At 46.0% G+C, this 21650-nt stretch overlaps 1 protein-coding gene across 3 annotated transcripts in view; it reads left to right on the top strand.

Annotated features, from left to right (window-relative positions):
• Positions 1–16020, top strand: part of IGHMBP2 (immunoglobulin mu DNA binding protein 2) — a 78275-nt gene extending 62255 nt beyond the window's left edge. For 2 of the 3 annotated variants that reach the window (XM_038404690.2, XM_038404688.2), the window contains 5 exons: positions 4741–4835; positions 5352–5475; positions 8109–8948; positions 10293–10477; positions 15458–16020. In XM_038404690.2, the coding sequence (XP_038260618.1) occupies positions 4741–4835; positions 5352–5475; positions 8109–8948; positions 10293–10477; positions 15458–15655 (1442 nt within the window). In that variant the 3' untranslated portion in view covers positions 15656–16020. Of the gene's footprint in view, positions 1–4740; positions 4836–5351; positions 5476–8108; positions 8949–10292; positions 10478–12569; positions 12627–15457 lie in introns of those variants that run through there. The other variant, XM_043517908.1, reaches the window with a different exon arrangement.
• The last annotated feature ends 5630 nt before the right edge of the window (positions 16021–21650 follow it).

Below are 21650 nucleotides of genomic sequence, written 5' to 3'. Positions count from 1 at the left end.
ATGTGCTCTAGACCCCTAATCATTTTCGTTGCCCTTCGTTGTACTCTTTCCAATTTATCCACATCCTTCCTGTAGTGTGGGGCCCAAAACTGGACACAGTACTCCAGATGAGGCCTCACCAGTGTCGAATAGAGGGGAACGATCACGTCCCTCGATCTGCTCGCTATGCCCCTACTTATACAACCCAAAATGCCATTGGCCTTCTTGGCAACAAGGGCACACTGCTGACTCATATCCAGCTTCTCGTCCACTGTCACCCCTAGGTCCTTTTCCGCAGAACTGCTGCCGAGCCATTCGGTCCCTAGTCTGTAGCGGTGCATTGGATTCTTCCATCCTAAGTGCAGGACCCTGCATTTATCCTTATTGAACCTCATTAGATTTCTTTTGGCCCAATCCTCCAATTTGTCTAGGTCCTTCTGTATCCTATCCCTCCCCTCCAGCGTATCTACCACTCCTCCCAGTTTGGTATCATCCGCAAATTTGCTGAGAGTGCAATCCACACCATCCTCCAGATCATTTATGAAGATATTGAACAAAACGGGCCCCAGGACCGACCCCTGGGGCACTCCACTTGACACCGGCTGCCAACTAGACATGGAGCCATTGATCACTACCCGTTGAGCCCGACAATCTAGCCAGCTTTCTACCCACCTTATAGTGCATTCATCCAGCCCATACTTCCTTAACTTGCTGACAAGAATGCTGTGGGAGACCGTGTCAAAAGCTTTGCTAAAGTCAAGAAACAATACATCCACTGCTTTCCCTTCATCCACAGAACCAGTAATCTCATCATAAAAGGCGATTAGATTAGTCAGGCATGACCTTCCCTTGGTGAATCCATGCTGACTGTTCCTGATCACTTTCCTCTCCTCTAAGTGCTTCAGGATTGATTCTTTGAGGACCTGCTCCATGATTTTTCCAGGGACTGAGGTTAGGCTGACCGGCCTGTAGTTCCCAGGATCCTCCTTCTTCCCTTTTTTAAAGATGGGCACTACATTAGCCTTTTTCCAGTCATCCGGGACTTCCCCCGTTCGCCACGAGTTTTCAAAGATAATGGCCAAGGGCTCTGCAATCACAGCCGCCAATTCCTTCAGCACTCTCGGATGCAATTCGTCCGGCCCCATGGACTTGTGCACGTCCAGCTTTTCTAAATAGTCCCTAACCACCTCTATCTCTACAGAGGGCTGGCCATCTCTTCCCCATTTTGTGTTGCCCAGCACAGCAGTCTGGGAGCTGACCTTGTTAGTGAAAACAGAGGCAAAAAAAGCATTGAGTACATTAGCTTTTTCCACATCCTCTGTCACTAGCTTGCCTCCCTCATTCAGTAAGGGGCCCACACTTTCCTTGGCTTTCTTCTTGTTGCCAACATACCTGAAGAAACCCTTCTTGTTACTCTTGACATCTCTTGCTAGCTGCAGCTCCAGGTGCGATTTGGCCCTCCTGATATCTTTCCTACATGCCCGAGCAATATTTTTATACTCTTCCCTGGTCATATGTCCAAGCTTCCACTTCTTGTAAGCTTCTTTTTTATGTTTAAGATCCGCTAGGATTTCACCATTAAGCCAAGCTGGTCGCCTGCCATATTTACTATTCTTTCGAGTCATCGGGATGGTTTGTCCCTGTAACCTCAACAGGGATTCCTTGAAATACAGCCAGCTCTCCTGGACTCCCTTCCCTTTCATGTTAGTCCCCCAGGGGATCCTGGCCATCTGTTCCCTGAGGGAGTCAAAGTCTGCTTTCCTGAAGTCCAGGGTCCGTATCCTGCTGCTTACCTTTCTTCCCTGCGTCAGGATCCTGAACTCAACCAACTCATGGTCACTGCCTCCCAGATTCCCATCCACTTTTGCTTCCCCCACTAATTCTACCCGGTTTGTGAGCGCTGCATGCATTAGGGTTTCTGGGGGCGACACAATGGATTGGGACCATAGCCGCACCAGCTGCTGCTCGTTGGAGCTGGAAAAGGCTGGAAGAAAACAGACTGAATCACCTTGGATCAGATAATGGGGGTTTAAATACCACACAGATTGTCACACCAGTCAGGAAATGGTGGGCAGAGCTGTAAGTTTTCAGCATGGAGTGTCGCCCTCAATGCTGAACTCCCATTTGGTTTGTGCTGTACAATAGTCTACGGCGTTGTTGCTTTAATTGCCTTGGAGTATCACTTTGTCAGATCTTTATTGTAACACATTAGGTACATAAACCTCTACAGTTAAATGGGACAGTAGCGGTTTCACTATAGTAATATAATGAGATTCCAAACAGGAAGAAAGACCAGAGCACTGGGGACAGCATTTTATGTTGGCAAATTAGTTGGGCAATAATGATGAAATGTTATCCCTTGGCATTACGTAAAGCAGTGAATTTCATGTCTTTCCTGTATCTGATGGAGCTCACTTAGCCATGTGTTTTGGGAAGATTGGCTTATTTTGATTAGCGTACATCGTACATAAATGTTAGGAAGGAGAGCAGAAAAGCGAGCAGCTCTGACTTCCTCATACCAGCCATTTACACTGTGTATCATGGTGATGCTTGAACACTAATCATCTGAGACCAGAAGTATAAGCCCTCTCCCCCAACCCCTATATGCTGGCTGCTAGTACGATAGCATATCCTCGCCTAGATTTTAAGCTCTCTGGGGCAGGGACTGTCTTCTTTGTTAGTTGTCTCTGCAGTGCTATATCGTGCCTGGCGCAACAGATCCCTGATCCTTGACTGAGGTTCCCAAATAATAACCAAGCGTACTCAAAACTTTCAGCTTCTCCTCTGGGCCAGCAATGCTGTGGACTCCCTGCCCCACACGCCATCACCTCTACAATAGCCTGAATTTTTTTCTGCTCACTAGCCCAAATCCCGTGCTTGGAATGTGCACAACATTGAAAATTCCAAGTGTCGTGCTCTAGTTTCCTGGGTCTGAATGCTCCTCTGGCAAGTCGGACCTTAAGAGAACATCACAGTCTTTACCAACTCAGCCTTTTTAACCTTCTTTCAATTGAACCCTATCTGTCTAGATGAGGTACTTATATGACCCCCATTACCACAGTATCTGAGTGCCTCACAATCTTTATTTCTCCTCATAACACCCCTGTGAGGTAGGCAGTGCTATTCTCCCTATTTTACAGATGGGGAACCAAGAGACTAGGTGACCTGCTCAAGGTCATGCAGGAAGTCCGTGGCAGAAGAGGGAATGGAACCTAGTCCTCCTAAGTCTCCGGCTTGTTGCCCTAACCATTGGGCCACCCATCACCTCAAATAACCTAGTTTTAGCAACTAAAGCTCTGATTCTGCAAACTTACATGCTTGGCTACTCGCTTGCAAAAAGTTAAGCGTGGACGTAATAAATGTTTGAAGGGTCAGGTATTAATGCTGTCTCTCATGAACTTCTAGAGCTAGACCAGGGCTTTGGACCATTGAAAGCCAAGATTCCAAGCTCCTAGACAGAACCCTGCTTACTCTCTGACAAACTGGACCTAAATTCTGCAATGAGATCCCTGGACTCTGCCACATTCTGGTGTGGCAGACTGGAAATTCAATGGCCTTTACCTTTAAACAAAAAATTTGATTTTTAAAAAGTATTAAATATAACCGTAGGTAACCATCAGTCCAGCAGCCCCCAGGGTCTTTCTTTTCATGTTAAATTCAATTTATTTTCTGCTGTCCCCATATTTATAGTTTTCAATAGGCAACTGATGTTGGTATTGACAAAGAGTAATTGAACTATAGAAGTTGCCAGGAGTTTTGTGGGTGTGTGTGTTGGGGGAAAGCTGGAAGTTTTGGCAGTTGAGCATGACCCGCAGTGTGTTAGGTTTGTAAGTTTTAGCACTGAGGAAGGGGTGGGAGGTATTGTGGGATAGGCACATTAGCTGGCTATTGCTAAAATGATTAATGGGGAAATAGTTAACAATGTTCACATTTATATTACCTTCTTCAGGATTCAGAGTTAACACTCATTGAGCTGAATGAGGTGATTTTTTTCTTCTCAGAGCTACTGAATCAGGCTCTCTGCAGCCTCAGGAAAATAACATTGCATCTCTTACACTTGGATGGCATTTTCAAGGTTGTCTTCACAACCATGGGAGATAGAAACTTTCTAATTAAAAGTTTAGATTCTAGATCACAATGTGGGAGAGAGGGTAGATTCTGCAGTAAATTCCATTGCTGTGTAATACACAGGGCCCTGCTTCTAGACAAGATAAAGTGCTGACAACTGAAATCATATCTGAATTGAAATGGGAGAATGGGAAGAAGCCTGATGATGATCAGAATGCTGTGATCATATGTTTAAATTGCTAGATATCTTATGATCTGGGAGAGCTAGAAATAAATGGACGCGAAACTGGGGAGTCCTAGGTTTCCAGCAGTATATAGCAATAAGCTCCATCCAAGGAGATCGTGGGATGAAACCCATTAAGACTGTCACTGATCCTCTGTCTGACAGTGCTTTTTTAAGCACTGGTGCAGGGGTTACTATAACAAGCCCTGTCCTGTCTGATGTTTTCACTGAACCCTGGAGCTTTCTGTCCACACTGGTGCCATGATATATAAATCTGACTTTATGGAAAATGTCCAAAGTCCGAGGGTGCCTTTAAGGATGCAGTTGAGTTAGTTTGGAAAATGTAGCTTTTCTTAATCACTGCAGCAGAAGTGAGCAGCTGAGTGGCCATCACCTTTTGACTTTACCTGTAAATTCATGGAGTGAAATCACCCGTTCTTGATTTACTGCTGGGTTTGTTTTTTCTCTAGGGGAAGTGCATCTTGTCGGCTTGCACGTCCAGGCTTTGGTGGAAGCTGGTGTTAAAGCAAGAGACATTGCTGTCATTGCTCCTTACAACCTCCAGGTGAGCGCACAGTACCCCCTACACAGCTTTTCAAGCTGAGTGTAGAATGAATAAACCAGAACAAATCCAGATTTGTTGGTATTTTAAAATAGTACTTAGTATGTTAAAGGTTCAGAGCTCAATAACTAATCCTACCTAACTCTCCCTAGTATCCTCATGTTGCAGATGAGGATGCTGAAATAGAGGGACAGCCCTCTGCTGGTGTAAATGGGTCTCACTTCAGGGGAGCTGAACCAATTTTTACCAGCTAGGGATCTGGCCCAGCAGGATTAAGTGACTATTCCAAGGCCACAGAGGGAATCCGTGTCAGAGAGGGGGCTGGAACTAAGGTGGTTCTTCACTAACAGTTCCATGACCAGTCCCTTGGGTAATAGTCCTCCCCCTTAGGGTATGCAAGTTCAGGCATGCATGAATATGGAGGAAGGCGGGCACCTTCCAGGAGGGGGAGATATTATTTTCATCCTTCTTACCTTGCATTTACCTTGTCCTTAATATATTCATGTCCTTGTTTTTCAGGTGGACATGCTAAGAGAGCATCTTTGTCACCGATATCCAGAGCTGGAAATTAAATCAGTAGATGGCTTCCAGGGACGGGAGAAGGAGGCTGTCGTGCTCTCCTTTGTGAGATCCAATCGGAACGGTATGTGTTCCGTGCTGGACAATATTTTGGGGGAAGAGGAAGCTTGATCACATAAGGAAATGGGAATCATTTAACAGTGCAAAATTCTATGTTGCCAATTCTTGTGATTTTTATTGCAAGCCTCTTGAGAGCTGGTGTTTTTTTCTGAAGTCCCGGCTTTTGGAGCCACATGATTACCTGAGAATCTCAGCTTTCTTTTTTTAAAACAAGTAACTTTGTAGCCCTCATGATTGCAGAGAAAAGCTTGAAACGATGAACACCAAGGGCTCACGCAGCCTAAAGTAAATAAGAACTCAATGTGTATTATTTTTAAAATCTCATGATCCATACATCCTCAAAAAGTGAGGAGAATGGCTTGACTCACCATTTTTGAATCCTTTGGGTTGGCAGTCCTGCACTCACATCACCGGCTTCCTACCTGGATGCAAGCCCCAGGCATTCCCCACACAACACTGAGTTCCTGGGGAAACCTGTTTTTTGCAGGCTTCCTCCCTTAGAGAAAGAGCAACCCGAATCTGCTATTGTAAATAATGCATAACACTGTTTGTTTTCAGAGCAAAATCTAGGGCAGAAAATTGGGGTCTTTCCTGTCAGTGAATACAGCAGAAGATAATAGCTGAAATGAGGCTAATCGCCTGAAGCTGGAAGTCTTCTTCATTGGAGGTTTTCAAAAGGAGACTGGGTAGCCATCTGTCTTGGATGGTTTAGACGCAACAAATCCTGCAGCGTGGCAGGGGTTAGACTAGACGACCCTTGCAGTTCCTTCTAACCCTGTAATTCTTCTTAGACTCAGTCTGCTGAACCATGTAATTGGGGCCCATTGCAACACATCTTGCTCTATCTGAACCATAAGGATTATCATTCAGAATCATTTCTTTAGCACCATAAATGTGCATCCAGAGGTGAAAGTAAGCTGGTACAGTACAGTACAGTGTACTGTCAAGAGCCGGTACATAGCCCACCGTACCGGCAGGGGGCAGCTTCCCTAGGCCGGCAATTTAAAGGGCCCTGGGCTACTAGCAGCGCCAGAGCCCCTAGCCCTTTAAATCGCTGCCAGAGCCCTGGGATAGCAGTGGTGATTTTAAAGGCCCCGCCCCTTTTGTCTGATGTCCCGCCCCTTCTGCATGAGGCTCCCCCCAGCTCAGGACCCCAGCCCCTCCCTTAAATTACTTACACCCTTGTGTGCATCATACCTTTCAGACACAGAGCGAGACCCAAAGGGCTTACGGTCTAAGATAGTTACAGACGAGACATTGAGCAGTGGTTAGGGAAAAGGAGGGGTGCAGGGTTTGAAGAGTGAGAGAAGGAATTGGGAAGGATTCATGGAAGAATTGTGATTTGAGAAGAGATTGACGGAGAAGAGGGGGTGTCGGTGGATTAGAATAGGCTGATGACTGAAAGCCATTAGTAACCAGGGACTCTCTGCCATGTGATGGCTGTCGGTGACTTACCCAGAATGAATTCACTATAGGTGGCTACATCCCCAAACTCCCCATCACAGTCTGCCCCTGTTGTCATCTAGTAGGCATCTGAGCAGAGGCGTCACAGTGGATGACAGCACTTAACTAAGGACAGGAGCCCAAGTCCTATTTCCCAAGGTGTGTACATCACAGAAACCCCATACTTTGGCACTGCTGGCAGCCTCTGCCCAGTGAAGACCAGCAACCAAAACGTCAGGTCGTGGAGCACTGAGATGTGGTCACACACAATTATCTATTAAAATCCAATGTGGCTTGATTTGTTCTGTATTGTGATCCTCCGGTGCTCAGAATGAAGCTTGTCACCTCGATCTGCGTAATGTGTATTTTTCCAGTTGTCTCCGATTTATCCATAGAAGCAGGAGACTTGGGAGCCGCCCACACTGGCCTTCTCACTAGCTGGGCTGAGTCATTCTGGCATTTGCTATCTATTATTACTGCTCCTTGAGAAAATAGCCAGAGAGCGGAAATAGACTTGGGATAATCTCCTACATGTTTGTTATTTTTAACCCTTCGTCTGTGTGGGTATGGGGGAGGGGGTGTATCTTGGGATTGGTATATTTCTCTGCTTGTGAAAGTGAGACTAGTATCGATAGCTGGAGACAGACTATGGGTGGGCAGGTGCTGTGAAGGCTGATTTCTGCCCATGTGTCATAATCCTAATATGCAGCTTCCCCTTCTATTTCAGGCATTCCCTGCTGTTGCATTCCTGAGCCCTGATTATAATCCATTCAGACAGTAACTCTTGTATAATGCTATTCATCTTCAAATCCTTTATGCATTTATCTGTTCTCTATCACCTGTTAGCTATATAAGTATTGTTAGTTCCATTTAGCAGATGGTGAAACTGAGGCAGAGGTTGACTGACTTGTCCAAGGCCATAGGAGGGACTCAGCAATAGAGCCAGGACTGGAACTCAGGAGTTGTTGCCTCCCAGCCCCATGGTCAGGCCACTAGATCCAGCTATCTCACTCTGCAGCCAATACAATATCTTGGGCCAAATCCACAGCTGGAGTAAACCCCTGGAGTTCCAATGATCTGTGCTGATTTACACCAGCTGAGGGATCTGGCCTTTAGTATGGAAACATTGCTGTTTGCGTGGCCAGCCACCCATGCTGTCATTTCTGATGGCCCGAGGGGTTTTGTGTTTTGTAGGCGAGGTGGGTTTTCTCGCTGAAGACCGGAGGATAAACGTGGCCGTGACTCGGGCACGCCGCCATGTGGCAGTCATCTGTGACTCGCGGACAGTCAGCACCCAGGCCTTTCTGAAACGGCTGGTGGATTATCTGAGTGAGCATGGGGAAGTGCGGACGGCCTTTGAGTACTTAGACGACATTGTGCCAGAAAATTACTCTCACAAGAACTCTCAGGGTCATGGCGAGCAAGGGGCAGGGCCTAAAACCAGCACAACCTCTGCTCCTAAACCTCCACCTGAAGGCCGGAAATCCAAATCCAATCCAGCGAAACCATCCACACGCAAGCCAGCAGCAGGTCCCTTGCAGAGTGTGAAGGAGGCCAGGGTGGAAAGACCAGAGATGAAAGACAATTCAGGCAAGTTTAGAGCCATGATGGTGGAGTTTCTGGAGAGCAGCGAAATGCAGTTGGATTTCCCTTCATCCTTAAACTCGCACGACAGGATGCTGGTGCACCAAATGGCCGAAGAATATGGATTGCAGCATGTAAGCACCGGGGAGGGGAGAGAGAGGTACATCAGCATCAGCAAGAGAACCACCACCGTCAGCTCCTCTCCAGTGAATGCGGGTGGCAGTGAGCAAACCCTGCCTGCCAAATCTCAAAGCCCTGCAAAAGAGGCGTTAGCCCCTGTCAAGAAAGGAGGAAGCAGCATAAGCTCAGGGAAAGTGGATCTGAAAACGCTGCACCTGGAGAGAATGCAACGGGAAAAAGCCAAACAGGAAGAGAGGGTCAGAAAGAATCAGGAGCTGAGCACCAATTTGCAGGAAATAGCTGGAAGGAAACTGAAAAATGAAGCCAAAGGTAGGCCCCTCCTTCCGGGGATTTCCAGGGCTTTTCCTCTTTAATGCTTTCCCCGCCTTTAGCAAGATTCATTATTTCCATAGCAAAAGCCCATCACACTGCAGGCTTCCCATTGTCACTGCTCCCTGGGCTCTTCTCAGAAGAGCTTAAGAAAATTAAGGTGCCCAGCTCTCGCTGAAATTCAGTGGGTGCCTAACTCCCTTAGGCTGCTTTGAAAATCCCAGCCTAAGACTGTAGCTATGTCAGACCTCTGAACATTGCACTGCTTTAGTAAAGTACTCCCAGCTACAGCCTGTTTCTCTGCCTCTGCTCAGATAGAACAGGCCCTTTCTGAATAGCGCCTCCTTTGGGAAGGCCTACACGGGGAGAAAAGCACCGTGGCATGGCCAGGTTTGGCCTGGGTCAGCTGACTCAGGGAGCTTGGGTTGTGTAGACATCGAACATCTACACAGCAATTTTTCAGCCCTGGAGCCCAAGCCCAGCAAGCCCGAGTCAGTTGACTCACTAGCCAGGGATATTCCATCTCCAGAGAGACGTAGTCTTTGACAGTTGCCATGAGATGGGGGATTCAGTAGAATTATTGACCATGCTTAAATCGAGGGCTTGCAGGGCTCTCATTAATTCCCTGCGTTTCCCCTCAGGGGGTGAGCTTTGTATGTGCCCATAGAGCATCTGACTTGACTTTTAGAAAGGTCACTGATGCTCATCTCTAAAGAAATAATTCCTAGATGATCACAGGCTGGGACCTGGATCTGTTTGTTGTGTAGAATGGATTGGGAGCTGCACTCACCTGCCTAGAAATAGGCTTATTGACACATGAGGCAAACATTGGCATGTCGGGGATGACGAGAGACACATGGGGCAAATGCTGGCATGTCGGGGATGACGAGAAGGAGCTAGAAGTGTTTGAGGCTTAAGGCCACATGAGTCTTTAAACCAATGGCCAAGCTCCTCTAGCACAAGGAGCCTGCAACAATCTGTTTCAGCATTACCAGTGAGTTTCCTAAAAATGCCCAAACTGAAAAACTGAGTATGGGAACAATCGGAACAGGTTACATTCTGAGACGTCTGCTACCTACTGTTACATATCCACTACCATGCAAGTGTGTCAGTGGCATATGCCATTTGGTACATATTACTGTCGTATCTGGCTCTCAGCAACTGTTCTTGGTGATCATGTCTGATTGGCGGCGTTTTGGGGCCAAATCCTCTGCTGGCACAAATGGGCAAACCTCTCTGGAATCTGTAGAGCTGCATAACACCAGCAAAGAATGTAGCCCGTTCTCTGTTGAGTTCATTTGATTATGTTCAGGTAACCAGTTGGGTTTTTCCCTGGACTTCTAGGAAAGACTGTGGTTAAAACCGGAGCGGACAGCCCAGCTGAAGAAGATATCGATGCCCTGATTTCTGCTGCAGTGAAAGCTGACAATATATGTGGTTTCCCCAGGTGTCAAGCCAGCATTATCACCTTGGGACAGCTCTGCCTGCATTGCCACAAGCGCTTCTGCCTCAGCCATCACATCCCAGAGGTATGAGCTGTGTGTGTCCGCCTCTGACAGTCCTGAAGAGCTGGGTGAATGCAGGGGGCTGAGCAGTGCCAGGAGTTGGCCGTCTGTTTGGTCTCTTGGCCAAACTTGAACCAAGATGAATTTTTATAAGATGGGATTATGGAACTGACTTTCCCTACTGAACGTTCTGAGGCTGATTTCCTTAGCCTTGCTCTTGGCTTCTCAGAGAAGTTTGAAATGAGGGCTCTGCTCCTGAATCTGAGCACCTTTTCGTTCTGGAGGAAACCCTCTACATCAGGAGCATTTGTAAAAAGTGAATGCAAAGAGCGTACAGGTTTTGTTAGCAGTACACAGGCTACAAAGTCCTCCTGGTGGTAGCTGCTTCTCTCTGTTACTGATCTGACATTCACATTTCTAGAAAATAGAAATAGAAAAAAAGAAAGGATGATCTTGGCACTGGATTGGGGATCTGAAAAAGTGGATTTAATTCCCAAATCAATTAGGGCTTGATCCTGCAGAGCTGCTGAGCACTCTGGCCCCAATAAAGCAAAGCATTTAGGCATGTGCTTATGGGCTTTGCTGGATTGGGACCAGAGTGCTCAGCAGGATCAATCCTTAAATTCTCTCTGCTTCAGATCCCCATCTGTAAAATGGAGATAATAGCACTTCTGTCTCCCATCCTTGGGACTGTGTAGGTCAGGGGTGGGCAAATGTTTTGGCCCAAGGGCCACATCGGGGTGCAAAACTGTATGGAGGGCCAGGTAGGGAAGGCTGTTCCTCCCCAAACAGCCTGGCCCCCACCCCCTATCCGACCCCTCCCACTTCCCGCCCAATGTCTGCCCCCCTCAGAACCCCTAACCCATCCAACCCCGCTTCTCCTTGTCCCCTGACCACCCCTCCCGGGACCCCCACCCCCCGGGACCCCACCCCCTATCCAACCCCCCTGCTCCCTGTCCCCTGACTGCCCCCCAGGACCTCCTGCCCCATATCCAATCCCCTGCTCCCCGCCCCCTTACCATGCCGCTCAGAGTAGCATGTCTGGAGCCGTGCCGCCTGGCCAGAGCCAGACGCACTACCCTGCATGAGCGCGTAGCCCCACTGCCCAGAGCGCTGGCAGTGCGGTGAGCTGAGACTGCGGGGGAGGGGGAACGCCAGGAGAGGGACAGCGGGCTTGCCTCCCCTCAGAGAGCTCAGGGGCCGGGCAGGACGGTCCTGTGGGCCACATGTGGCCCACCTCTGGTGTAGGTAGGACAGTATCTAACACGCTGGAGCCCCGGTCTCCACTGGGGCGCCTAACCACTACTGCAATACAGGTAATAACCCTAATGAAACCAACGTGCACTCTGCTGGAATGTGAGTGAGAAAGAGAAGTGAGTCTAGAAGTTATGGTTGACCATAACAGAGAGATGAGAAAATAGAGCATTTGCTCCTGTTGGTTTTTTACACAGGGCTTTGTTTTGTGCCTTAGCTGTTTGGACTGATTTGAATTGTTTTCTATTGATGGTAAAAAAAAAAAAAATCTCCTTTTACCTTTTTCTCCAGCAGATACTTGAGAAAGGTTTTACTTGCTGTCAAAGTTCAGCTCCAGCATGTGTTTTGTTTCCAAGCATGGGAAAACACTTTTTCCCCAATCTCTGATTATACTATTTTTATAAAAAGAAAAGGAGTATTTGTGGCACCTTAGAGACTAACAAATTTATTAGAGCATAAGCTTTCGTGAGCTACAGCTCACTTCATCGGATGCATCCGATGAAAATGCATCCGATGAAGTGAGCTGTAGCTCACGAAAGCTTATGCTCTAATAAATTTGTTAGTCTCTAAGGTGCCACAAATACTCCTTTTCTTTTTGCGAATACAGACTAACACGGCTGCTACTCTGAAACCTACTATTTTTATATGTAAGAAGTGAACTGGGTGTACAATTGTGCATGTCCTTGGATTCAGTTACTAGACTATGCCGTTAGAGAGCACTTAAACCCATATCTGAGGGTAGGCAGTGTAACAATGTGCTAGCGCTGAAATAATGCAGCTCTTTGGAGTCCTTTCCCTCCCACTGAGTCTGAGTCACTTCCTCTCTGCAAATCTCACCTCAAAACCTTTCTTTCCTCTTCAGCTCACAATTAACACTCAGGCCTTGTCTACGCTGTGGGGGGGAGATTGATCTAAGTTACACAACTTCAGCTACGTGAATAACGTAGCTGAAGTCAACATACTTAGATCTACTTACCGCGGGGTCCACACTACGCGATGTTGACAGGTGTCTTCACTAGACCCGCTAAATCAACTGCTGATGTATCGATTGCTGCACATTGATACCCCGGTAAGTGTAGACAAGCCCTCAGTGTTCTTGCTGTCCATGGCATCTTGATGTAGAAGATGTTCCTTAAAACCCTCTACCTATATTAATATCAACGCTTAAACACTGAAGCATGAGGTTTAATATCCCTTCAGAATTTTTGTTGTTGTTAATTTTAACAATTCAGGATAGTCTTGAAATTAAAGGAGCTAGAGATTTACCCATTGCTTCCAGGGCATAGCTGGGATGGAACTGGAGGCTAGGGCCATACAGTAAGCCACACAGGTAGGGTTCAGAATTGAGTAAACTCAAATAGCTCATGGTCACTGGTTCTAAACTTCCCTTTTCTCATACACCTAATCAGTTCCTCCCTTTCAGTAAGTAGATCTGAGGAAGCTTCTCCTTGTTTGGAGATTTTGATTTCTGATTCAGAAAGTTGTGTCCACATGTTTGGCTGAACGAGTTACCAAGCCAGTCTCTCTGTAAACTTCCTCCATGCTACTCTTCCAATGCACCCAAGTCTCCGTATTCCTAGACTGGACTTCTCCTGATCAGACTTCCTGCTGGGCCAGATTGCATGGCAGTTTGATCCAGTTTCCACCAGGAAATATGAGGATACCACCAAATTGATTTTTCATATGTGCCACACCCAGAATCTGCACTCAGCTCTGCAGAGATGAAAAGCGAGTACATCTGAACTGCCTGTGCCACCCTGTCAGATATTCATAGACTTTAAGGCCAGAATGGATAAGGGACTATTATGATCATCTAGTCTGACCTGCATAACACAGGCCGTTACATCACCCAGCAGAGTATCCTCTATACTTCTAAGAACCTAGCTGGTTCTGTAAACTATCAGTGTAGATTATTCCACTGAAAAAACCAAGATTTATTTCTATGGCAAAGAATATTTGTATTTATGTTTATTCAAAATCTGGTTTGGACAGAATTTCATTTCATGCAGAATCTAATTGAGATCCTTTCTTTGATGAATTGTAATGAAAAATTTAATGAGAATTAATTGTAAGGATAAAATCTGCTTCACTACCTTTTTGTTGCTTGTTTATTTGGGTTCAGCAGGTCAGACTTTGGTCTGATCTAATAAGAGGCCAGGCTTGCCATTAACATCAGACCAAACCTCTTAGCTCCTATTGGGATTGATGTGCATGTGGGGACTGAACAGTCTTTATAAAGGCTCCAGGTTTTTTCCTAATAAAGACCCCAATTCAACAAAGCACTTAAGAGTATGCCTATCTTAAACACATGTGTAAATCCATTCCTATTGAGCAAAGCCCTTGTTAAATCCCATTTATTGGGATTTAATATGTGCTGTTTAATAATTTTGCTGAATAGGATTGATATTATTAAATAGTTTAGGTACATGCTTAAGTACCTGGCTGAACTGGGGCCAAAGTCAGTGACAAAACTCCCACTGATTTCAAACGGTACCAGATAGGGCCCCAAAGGTCCCAAAATTCCAATTAAAATGACTTTGTGGGATTCCATATTTAATCTCCCTCAGTGATCTTTAGATGATATACATCATCTATGTCAGCACTGCAAGCTGTTGCTGGCATCTGAAAACCCAGCTGTGTTCTCTCTCTCTCTGGCTACGTAAGCCGTGGTAACAAATACTCCAGAGTAAGAATTTAGGTGGCAGTAATGTTTATGTTGCATATGGCAGATCAGAAGCCAGTTCTTTATTCCTTAACATTTATTATTTATATTACTGTAGTGCCTAGGAGTGCCTCAGTCATGGACCGTGACTCCACTGTGCCAGGCAGTCTACAAACACCGAATAAAAAGATAGTCCTTGCCCTAAAGAGTTTACCACCTGGCCCTGTAGTGCTAACTAGTAAAAATGTTTGTCATGTCAATAAAAGAATCAGGTAATATGACTCTAAGGGTCTGTCTACACTGGGAAAATGTCAAACTGGTTTTAAAATAGGTTGAACAAAACCGATTCGGTAAACTGGTAAGAGCATTGGTTTCAACCTGGTTTTAAGTGATTTAAGGTGGCCTGACCCTGTCTTACAGAACCAGTAATAATCTTAAAAAGAGTTGAGTGAATCAGGCCACCTTAAGCAGAGTCTTCACTACAGTTCTGTCCAGTTTTGAAACTGGTTTAGCTGACCTGATTTTAAAACCAATTAGAAAATTTCCCCAGTGTAAATAGGCCCACACAGAAGGGGCAGATATTTGAATAAAAGGTGCCTTTTTCCCCCCCAAAAGTCACTTTTCTGACTTTAAGTGCAATACCTGCTTGATGAGACCTATTTTAGATGCATTCTCTCAATGAGAGAGAAAAGAAATAGCAGACATTAACACCGCAGGTTAGAAAACAGAGTTAATATTTCACCAGATGGTATGAGAGAAGTTTAAAAAATCTGGTGACTCAAATGGTGGAGCAATGATCTCCCAAAATGTTTAGACTTTGTGAAGGAAATACTTAAGCTGTCTAAAGGGATGATTTAATTACTATGTGTATTCTATCAGGCAAATGACTTATGTATTTTGTTTCTGAATTAAAAGAGCTATAAATAACCAGTGGACATTTTTATGGCCTGTGAAGTATGCTCAAGCTTAGAAGTCTGCATGAGGAACTTCAGGTTCTAACAATGCCACTCATTCATAAGGCATTTTCTGGGTAACACCTCAAGGCAGTTCCAGGTCTGCCACCAAAATTATTGTTTTGTCTCCTACAGATTCATGGGTGTGGGGAGAAAGCCAAAGCACAAGCTCGGCAGAAAATTAGCAGAGAAGGAATTCTCTACGCTGGGAGTGGATCAAAAGACAAGTCACTGGACCCAGCAAAAAGAGCTCATCTCCAGAGGCGCCTGGATAAAAAACTTAATGAATTGACCAGCCAGAGAAAGAGCAAAAAGAAAGACAAAGAAAAATGAGGGATTTACTCTCAGAGTCTGAATTCCATCATGTTTCCCTTTTGGGACTGATATTCCAGTTGAACACACAGGGATGTGGAAAGCCAATGGGGATCTTAAATCTATGGCCTTTGTAACCTGAGTTCTTACTGTGCTGAAGACAGAAAAAGAACCTTTTCGTTTGGAAGAGTGTAAAGCTTAGAGCTGCTCTGTGACTGTATGATGTGCTGCAAAATAAATATCAGTCAAGACCAATCTAAAATGCACTGCTGGTAAGGGTGGGGTAGGGGAGGGGGGAAGGTTATTTGCTTTGTTTGGCTCGTGGTAATGTATACAGAGAGGATGCACGGAATTACAATAAAGAATGGTATGAAACCCTGTAAGCAGTAAGCTGTCAGTGTGACAATGTGTGTCAATGTGATACTCTAATAAGTTAAATGTCCATGAGATATGATATGAGAACCTCATAACCAGTGGGGTGGGAACAACTTAGCCTCAGGTGACTATGCATTAAGGAAACAACAGAATAAAAATAGCATAACCAATTCAGTTTCTCCAGCCCAGAAATCTCACTTGTGTACTGAAGAACAAACAAGATTTTTGAGTCAGAATGAAATGAAATTTTCCAGGTCACTCAACTGGGTCTTTTGTGCTAACCAGTGTGAAAAGGCAGACAGGACAAGAGTCTTCCATCTCTGAATGGTAAACATTTTAGCTGCCACATGTGCCCCTCTACTAAACATTTTAAATTAATTGGAATATGATCAGGCATATTCCAAAACCTTGACCACAAGGTGGAGGTTGAGTGAGCCAACGGCAACTTGACAGACCACTTCTATGACTGAGCCGACACGGTGCCCCCAGAATGCTCGGTGTCGGCCGTATCTAGGAAGCACAGCAGCTCCTACCCCTTGGCTCATTTCTGTACTAGTGTGCAGTAGATATTGACCCAGTTTAGGATTTGGGTTATATCTGGTGTATTTGGAGGACAGAATGACGGTTAGATAAATATCTGCCTTGAAGGAAACCTCATTAAATATCTGCACTTTCTTTCCCCATATCTCTTTGTACTTCAGAAGTGGGGAGGGACCACTTTGGGCACTAAGGGTGAAATTCACCTTTGGGCAGAAAATCAGCACAAGGCCTGAACACTTCTCAAGCCCTGTCAACATGGCTTAATGATGCAAAAAGCTTTGTGCAGGCCTTCTGGGTTGGGGGGATTTTGCCCCCAAAGAGTAAAGATTGGGGTCAGTTACATCTGAGAAGCCAGGGTTTCTTAATTAAGCTTCAGCAGGGAATACAAAGGTTTCTGTGGCCACCTTGTTTTAAAGGCTGTAGGAAATGGAGAATCTCCAAAAACTTGGAGCAAGGAGAATCAGAAACAAACATTTCTTCATCTTCTGAATGCACCAAATCTGAAACGCACAGTCCAGAAGGAGAGGAGGCAGGAAGCCATAGGCCATGCCAAGAAGGAGGTGTAATATGAAGCCAGGCTGGTGCCAAACTCTCAAACCTCCCCCAGGCAAAGTATGTGTGTCGCCAGAACGAGGGTTGATCAGATATACCCTATATCTCTTCAGAAAATGCCTTAAAAGAATGTTGCGGTTAACCCCAAAAAAAGTGAATTTGGAAAAAAAAGATGGAAAAACCTTAATTTTCAAAATGTAAGGTTCAGCATTAAAATGCAAACAGCAGCCAACCATTGGAAATGCTTAGCTAAGGTCACCCAACCAAGCTTCACTCTGGTCCTGTTCCACCACCAGGCTCCTATCTTCCTTCCCTTCAAACCGGCTCTCTACAATGTGGTCTGTTGGGGTTGAAGAATTTTTTGGAAGGGTTTTTGGTTGATAAAATCTCCATGTTCCTAAGGGCTATGAGAAATCGTCTTCCCACGTGAAAACAATTCCTGGGTTTCCAGGCTCTCTCCCAGTGGACAGGAAAGCCATTGGGTTTGCTTATACTCCATCAAGTAAAGCAATGTTACCATCTTACCTAAGCTGCCTCCTGTTTGCTTCAGGGAGGCAGCAGGGGAATCTTCACCCAGGGCTTTATTCAACGAAGTGGTGAGCACCTGCCATCCCCAATGGAGTCAATAGAACAGAGATTCTCAAACTGTGGTCTGCGGAGCTCCATTCAGGTCGTCTGTGGATAGTTCCCTCTAAGGTGCGCACCTGGGCAGCCGCACACGAGAGAATGAAGGGCCACCCACCTAATCTGTGGAGCCGTGCAGGCATGGCTCCATGAATTAGGTGCCTGAACCCTGGAGAAGATGTGCATGTAAGGGGAGGTGGTGGCCTTGGGGGGAATGGGGGTAGGTGGGAGGGGCAGTGGGGTGAGAAGAGGGGGTGTGGGAACTTGGGACATGCAAGGCTGAGGTGGCCAGAGAAAGAGACAACTATCCCCAGCTCCAGGGCTGTGGCTGCCATGGAGAGACCACCTCCACCTTCCCAGCCTCAACTCGGGGACTGCTGCGGTGGGGGAGAGAGAGAGAGACACCCCCCTTCCTAGTCCCAGCTCGGGGGCTGCTGCAGCGGGGAAGAGAGGGCACATCCATCGCATTAGAAAGGCATGACTCTTGATATTAAAATGAGTTGTGTGCTTTTATTTGTAAACAAAGAATGTTAATTATTATTATTAAGGTTTTTTTTATATAGTGCTTTAATCCAAAGCGCTTTACAATACTTAGCTAATGGTGCAAACAACTTTTGGAAAGATCTTTAAGTGGTCCACTGAGATGCTCAGCAATTTTCAATTGGTCCGTGAAAAAAAAAATTTGAGAACTACTGCAATAGAAGCTGAGGTTACTCAGGACATGGGAGAATTGGACTCCAGTGGAAAAGCCATTTTTCTATGAAAGTGCACCTCATGTATTCAGACAGGATGATGCTACTTCAGAGGAAGAAGAAAACCAATTTGGGCACAGATCACTTTGAACGTGAGGAGGAATATCTCAGATTAATGGAGACTGTTTCCTTAAGCACCAATTTCTTCATAGTGCCTGGGATTTAAATACCATCTGTGTGCAGAGAGACCCAGTACTTCTCCTGTATGCAGCCACCTCGGAGCATTCCTAGTGCTCATGAATTCTGACAATGGTGGCTAGGGGGCCCAAAGGCAAATTAGGAGTTGACCTGTTGACCATTCCTTTCCAAAACACTAGTAAACCATGCAATAATATAAACATTAAAATAGCAAGCAACTACCCAGATGCAACCAGAGAGTAGAAACTAATATCCTCTTTGTCCTAATATGGAGTCATCCCTTCTCCCCCAGAAATATTGAACTTCTTGCTGCCCCCGTGATGTGCCTGCATAAGCTCTAGGTGAAGCAACATGAAATTGTAGCCCATTATCAGGAACAACATTCAGAAGCAAACGCAGCCGAAGGGTGGCTCTCTCTGAGTCACAGGGGAGGGCAGCACGAACAGAGTCTCGCATCAGAGAGCACTCATGAAGCTGCTAGAAGTTCAGTGAGAACTCGGGGTGGGCTAAGGATTGGAGACCTGGGCCAAGTTTGTATCTCTAGAAATGACCTGGGTGTCTAGGTTCCATAAAGTGTCCAAACAAGCCTAGCCATTTCCCCCTTTGGGGCCTGGGAAGGCCTGCTCCATTTCAGGCGTCTGGAAAGAGCAAGGCTAATCTCACTTTTCTTTTGAAGTTTCTAGCTGGTGTCCTTGTGGCTGGCCTTTGGAAGCCCTGAGACCAGCTGCCATGACCAGTTTGTTGCTGTGTGCTGGCTTGGCTACTGTAATGGGCATTAGGGACACTCCCAGTCATCAACAGTTGCTAGTGTGGCTTCTGGCTATAAGGCGAGATAAGTCAACAGTGCAAGAGGCAGTGTGGTCTAGTGGATGAGGCATGGAGCTGAGAACAAAGGACCCCTGCGTTCTGATCTCGGCTCTGACGCTGACATGCTCTGTGGCTTTAATCAACCTTTCTGCCTTAGTGTCCTCATCTGTGAAATGGGGACAATAACACCCACCTGCCTCATGAGTCCAATTAGGTAGTGTTGATAAAGCACTGCTCTATTAAGTGCTAGAGTTCACCTGAATGTGCACCAGGCCCACCAGCAGGTGAGCCCACTTTCCAGTGAGCCAAACTTTGAGAAAAATTTGCTGCACCACCAGATCTTTCAGGTGAGTTTTCTGCAACCTGACTAGTGATTCTTCTGCATTGAAGCCCCCTTTCCTCTTCCCACCCGGGAAAAACATTTGTATTGAAAGATGCCAAAATAGAGCTTAAAGCTGACAACAAAGAGTCAGAGAGGAAATAAAACATCTGGAACTGGATATTAAACAGAGAGAAAGGCATTGAAACACAAATGATTTCCCATGTGGCAAGCGTGTCAGATGCACTTGGTGCATGTGATGGACAGCAGAATTGCTCCTGACACTTTCACTGAGTCTAGGAAAGGAGCCCTGGCAGGTGGACAGGAATCCTTGGAAAGGAATTTCCCCTTTCAAAAAACATCTGCCTGAAAGATAAGCTCTAACTTAGTCACAAACTACTAGGCTCAAGGTAGCAACTGCTGGGTGAAAATCTATGGCCGGTGCTATGCAGTGGGGCAGACTGCATGGTGGTAATGGTCTATTTGGGCCTTGAAACATATGAATCTCTGCAAATATATACTGACAGGTTTCAGAGTAGCAGCCTTGTTAGTCTGTATCCACAAAAAGAAAAGGAGGACTTGTGGCACCTTAGAGACTAACAAATTTATTTTAATAAATTTAGTCTCTAAGGTGCCACAAGTCCTCCTTTTCTTTTTGCAAATATATAGAAACTCAGAAAAATAGCTGATGATGCAAATTCTATTTGCCTGGGGTGAGATTTGGTGAAATATTTTACCTGGAGCGTGGCAGCTCTGGAGTGGGCAGCAGATGGGGTCCTCAACCCACGCTACTGTGTTCAGGTCACAGGCTGCTGCCCTTGTTGGCAAGGATGGAGTTTAAAATGTGACCGTGCCGATTGCACTCAGCACCCTGCTTCCTTCTGTGCCATCCTACTTTCAGGAGGTGAAGGGAACAGCGCAGCTGAGCGCTGGGATTTGGAGCAGCAGCACGGGCCTTAACAGCCCTCGAATTAGTCCCCTCTAGACTAGTTTGTTCCTGACGGCCTTTGGGCTGGCACATTGATTTTCCAAATGGTTTGAATTGATCCTGTTTTAGTCTTGGCTGTTTCAAATCATTTAGGGCCAACCTCTGTAAATCTGAAGTAACTGTGGAGCTGGCCCTCAATCTGGATTTGGTGGTGTTGTGTAATAATCCAGAAAGCAGGTGCTACAGCAATAAAATCATTCTTGTTCCTGTGTCCCAGGGAGGGAAATGTCTTCTCACAGTTACGCAGGGCTGAGCAAGCAGCCGGACTTGCTACGTGTCGCCTGCACTGCCTGTGGGACTCGTGTATACAGACTCCCATAAAAAATATATAAGGTGTTTGTTGGCGCCGTTGTTCTTATGCAAAGAGTGCTCATTGGAGCCGGAGGCTGCCTTCCAGTCCACTGCCTCAAGTTTGTGGCTTGTGCTAACCTCAGAAAATTACTGGAGAGCGAGCTGCAGGAAGGGTGCAGTGGTGCGTGGCCACCCAGCTGCCCATTAAGCCAGTGCATCCAGAATTGGGGAGAAGAAATCAAAGCCTTTGGCTGCAGGAACAGAGGCCTCCTCCCAATGAGTTAATTCAATGAGTGGCTCCACTGGTTGGGATCTGATGTGCACAGCAGCAGGGCTGGCACATTCCATCTTGCAGAGAGGGGAGAGGCACATGCTGCGGTGCAAGTCGGGGTGAGAATTCTACTCCACTGTTGCTCTCTCCAGGGTTCTTTGATTTGTCCTTGTCGTGCGAGTTGACGTCTCATCCTAGAATGACCCTTTCAGAGCACAACGTAGTTGCATGCAATAGTTTTCTCACAATAGCCGCACTAAAGAGAATGGCTCAGCATCACTGCACTGCTGAGAGTAACTCATACAATGATAATTCGTTATTATTATTATTTGTATTATGGCAGCAGCTAGAAGCCCAGC

Source organism: Dermochelys coriacea, chromosome 6 (genome assembly GCF_009764565.3).
Source record: "Dermochelys coriacea isolate rDerCor1 chromosome 6, rDerCor1.pri.v4, whole genome shotgun sequence".
NCBI classification, from domain to species: Eukaryota; Metazoa; Chordata; order Testudines; family Dermochelyidae; genus Dermochelys; species Dermochelys coriacea.
Note: the sequence above shows the minus strand (reverse complement) of the source record. Positions and strands in the feature narration are given on the sequence as shown.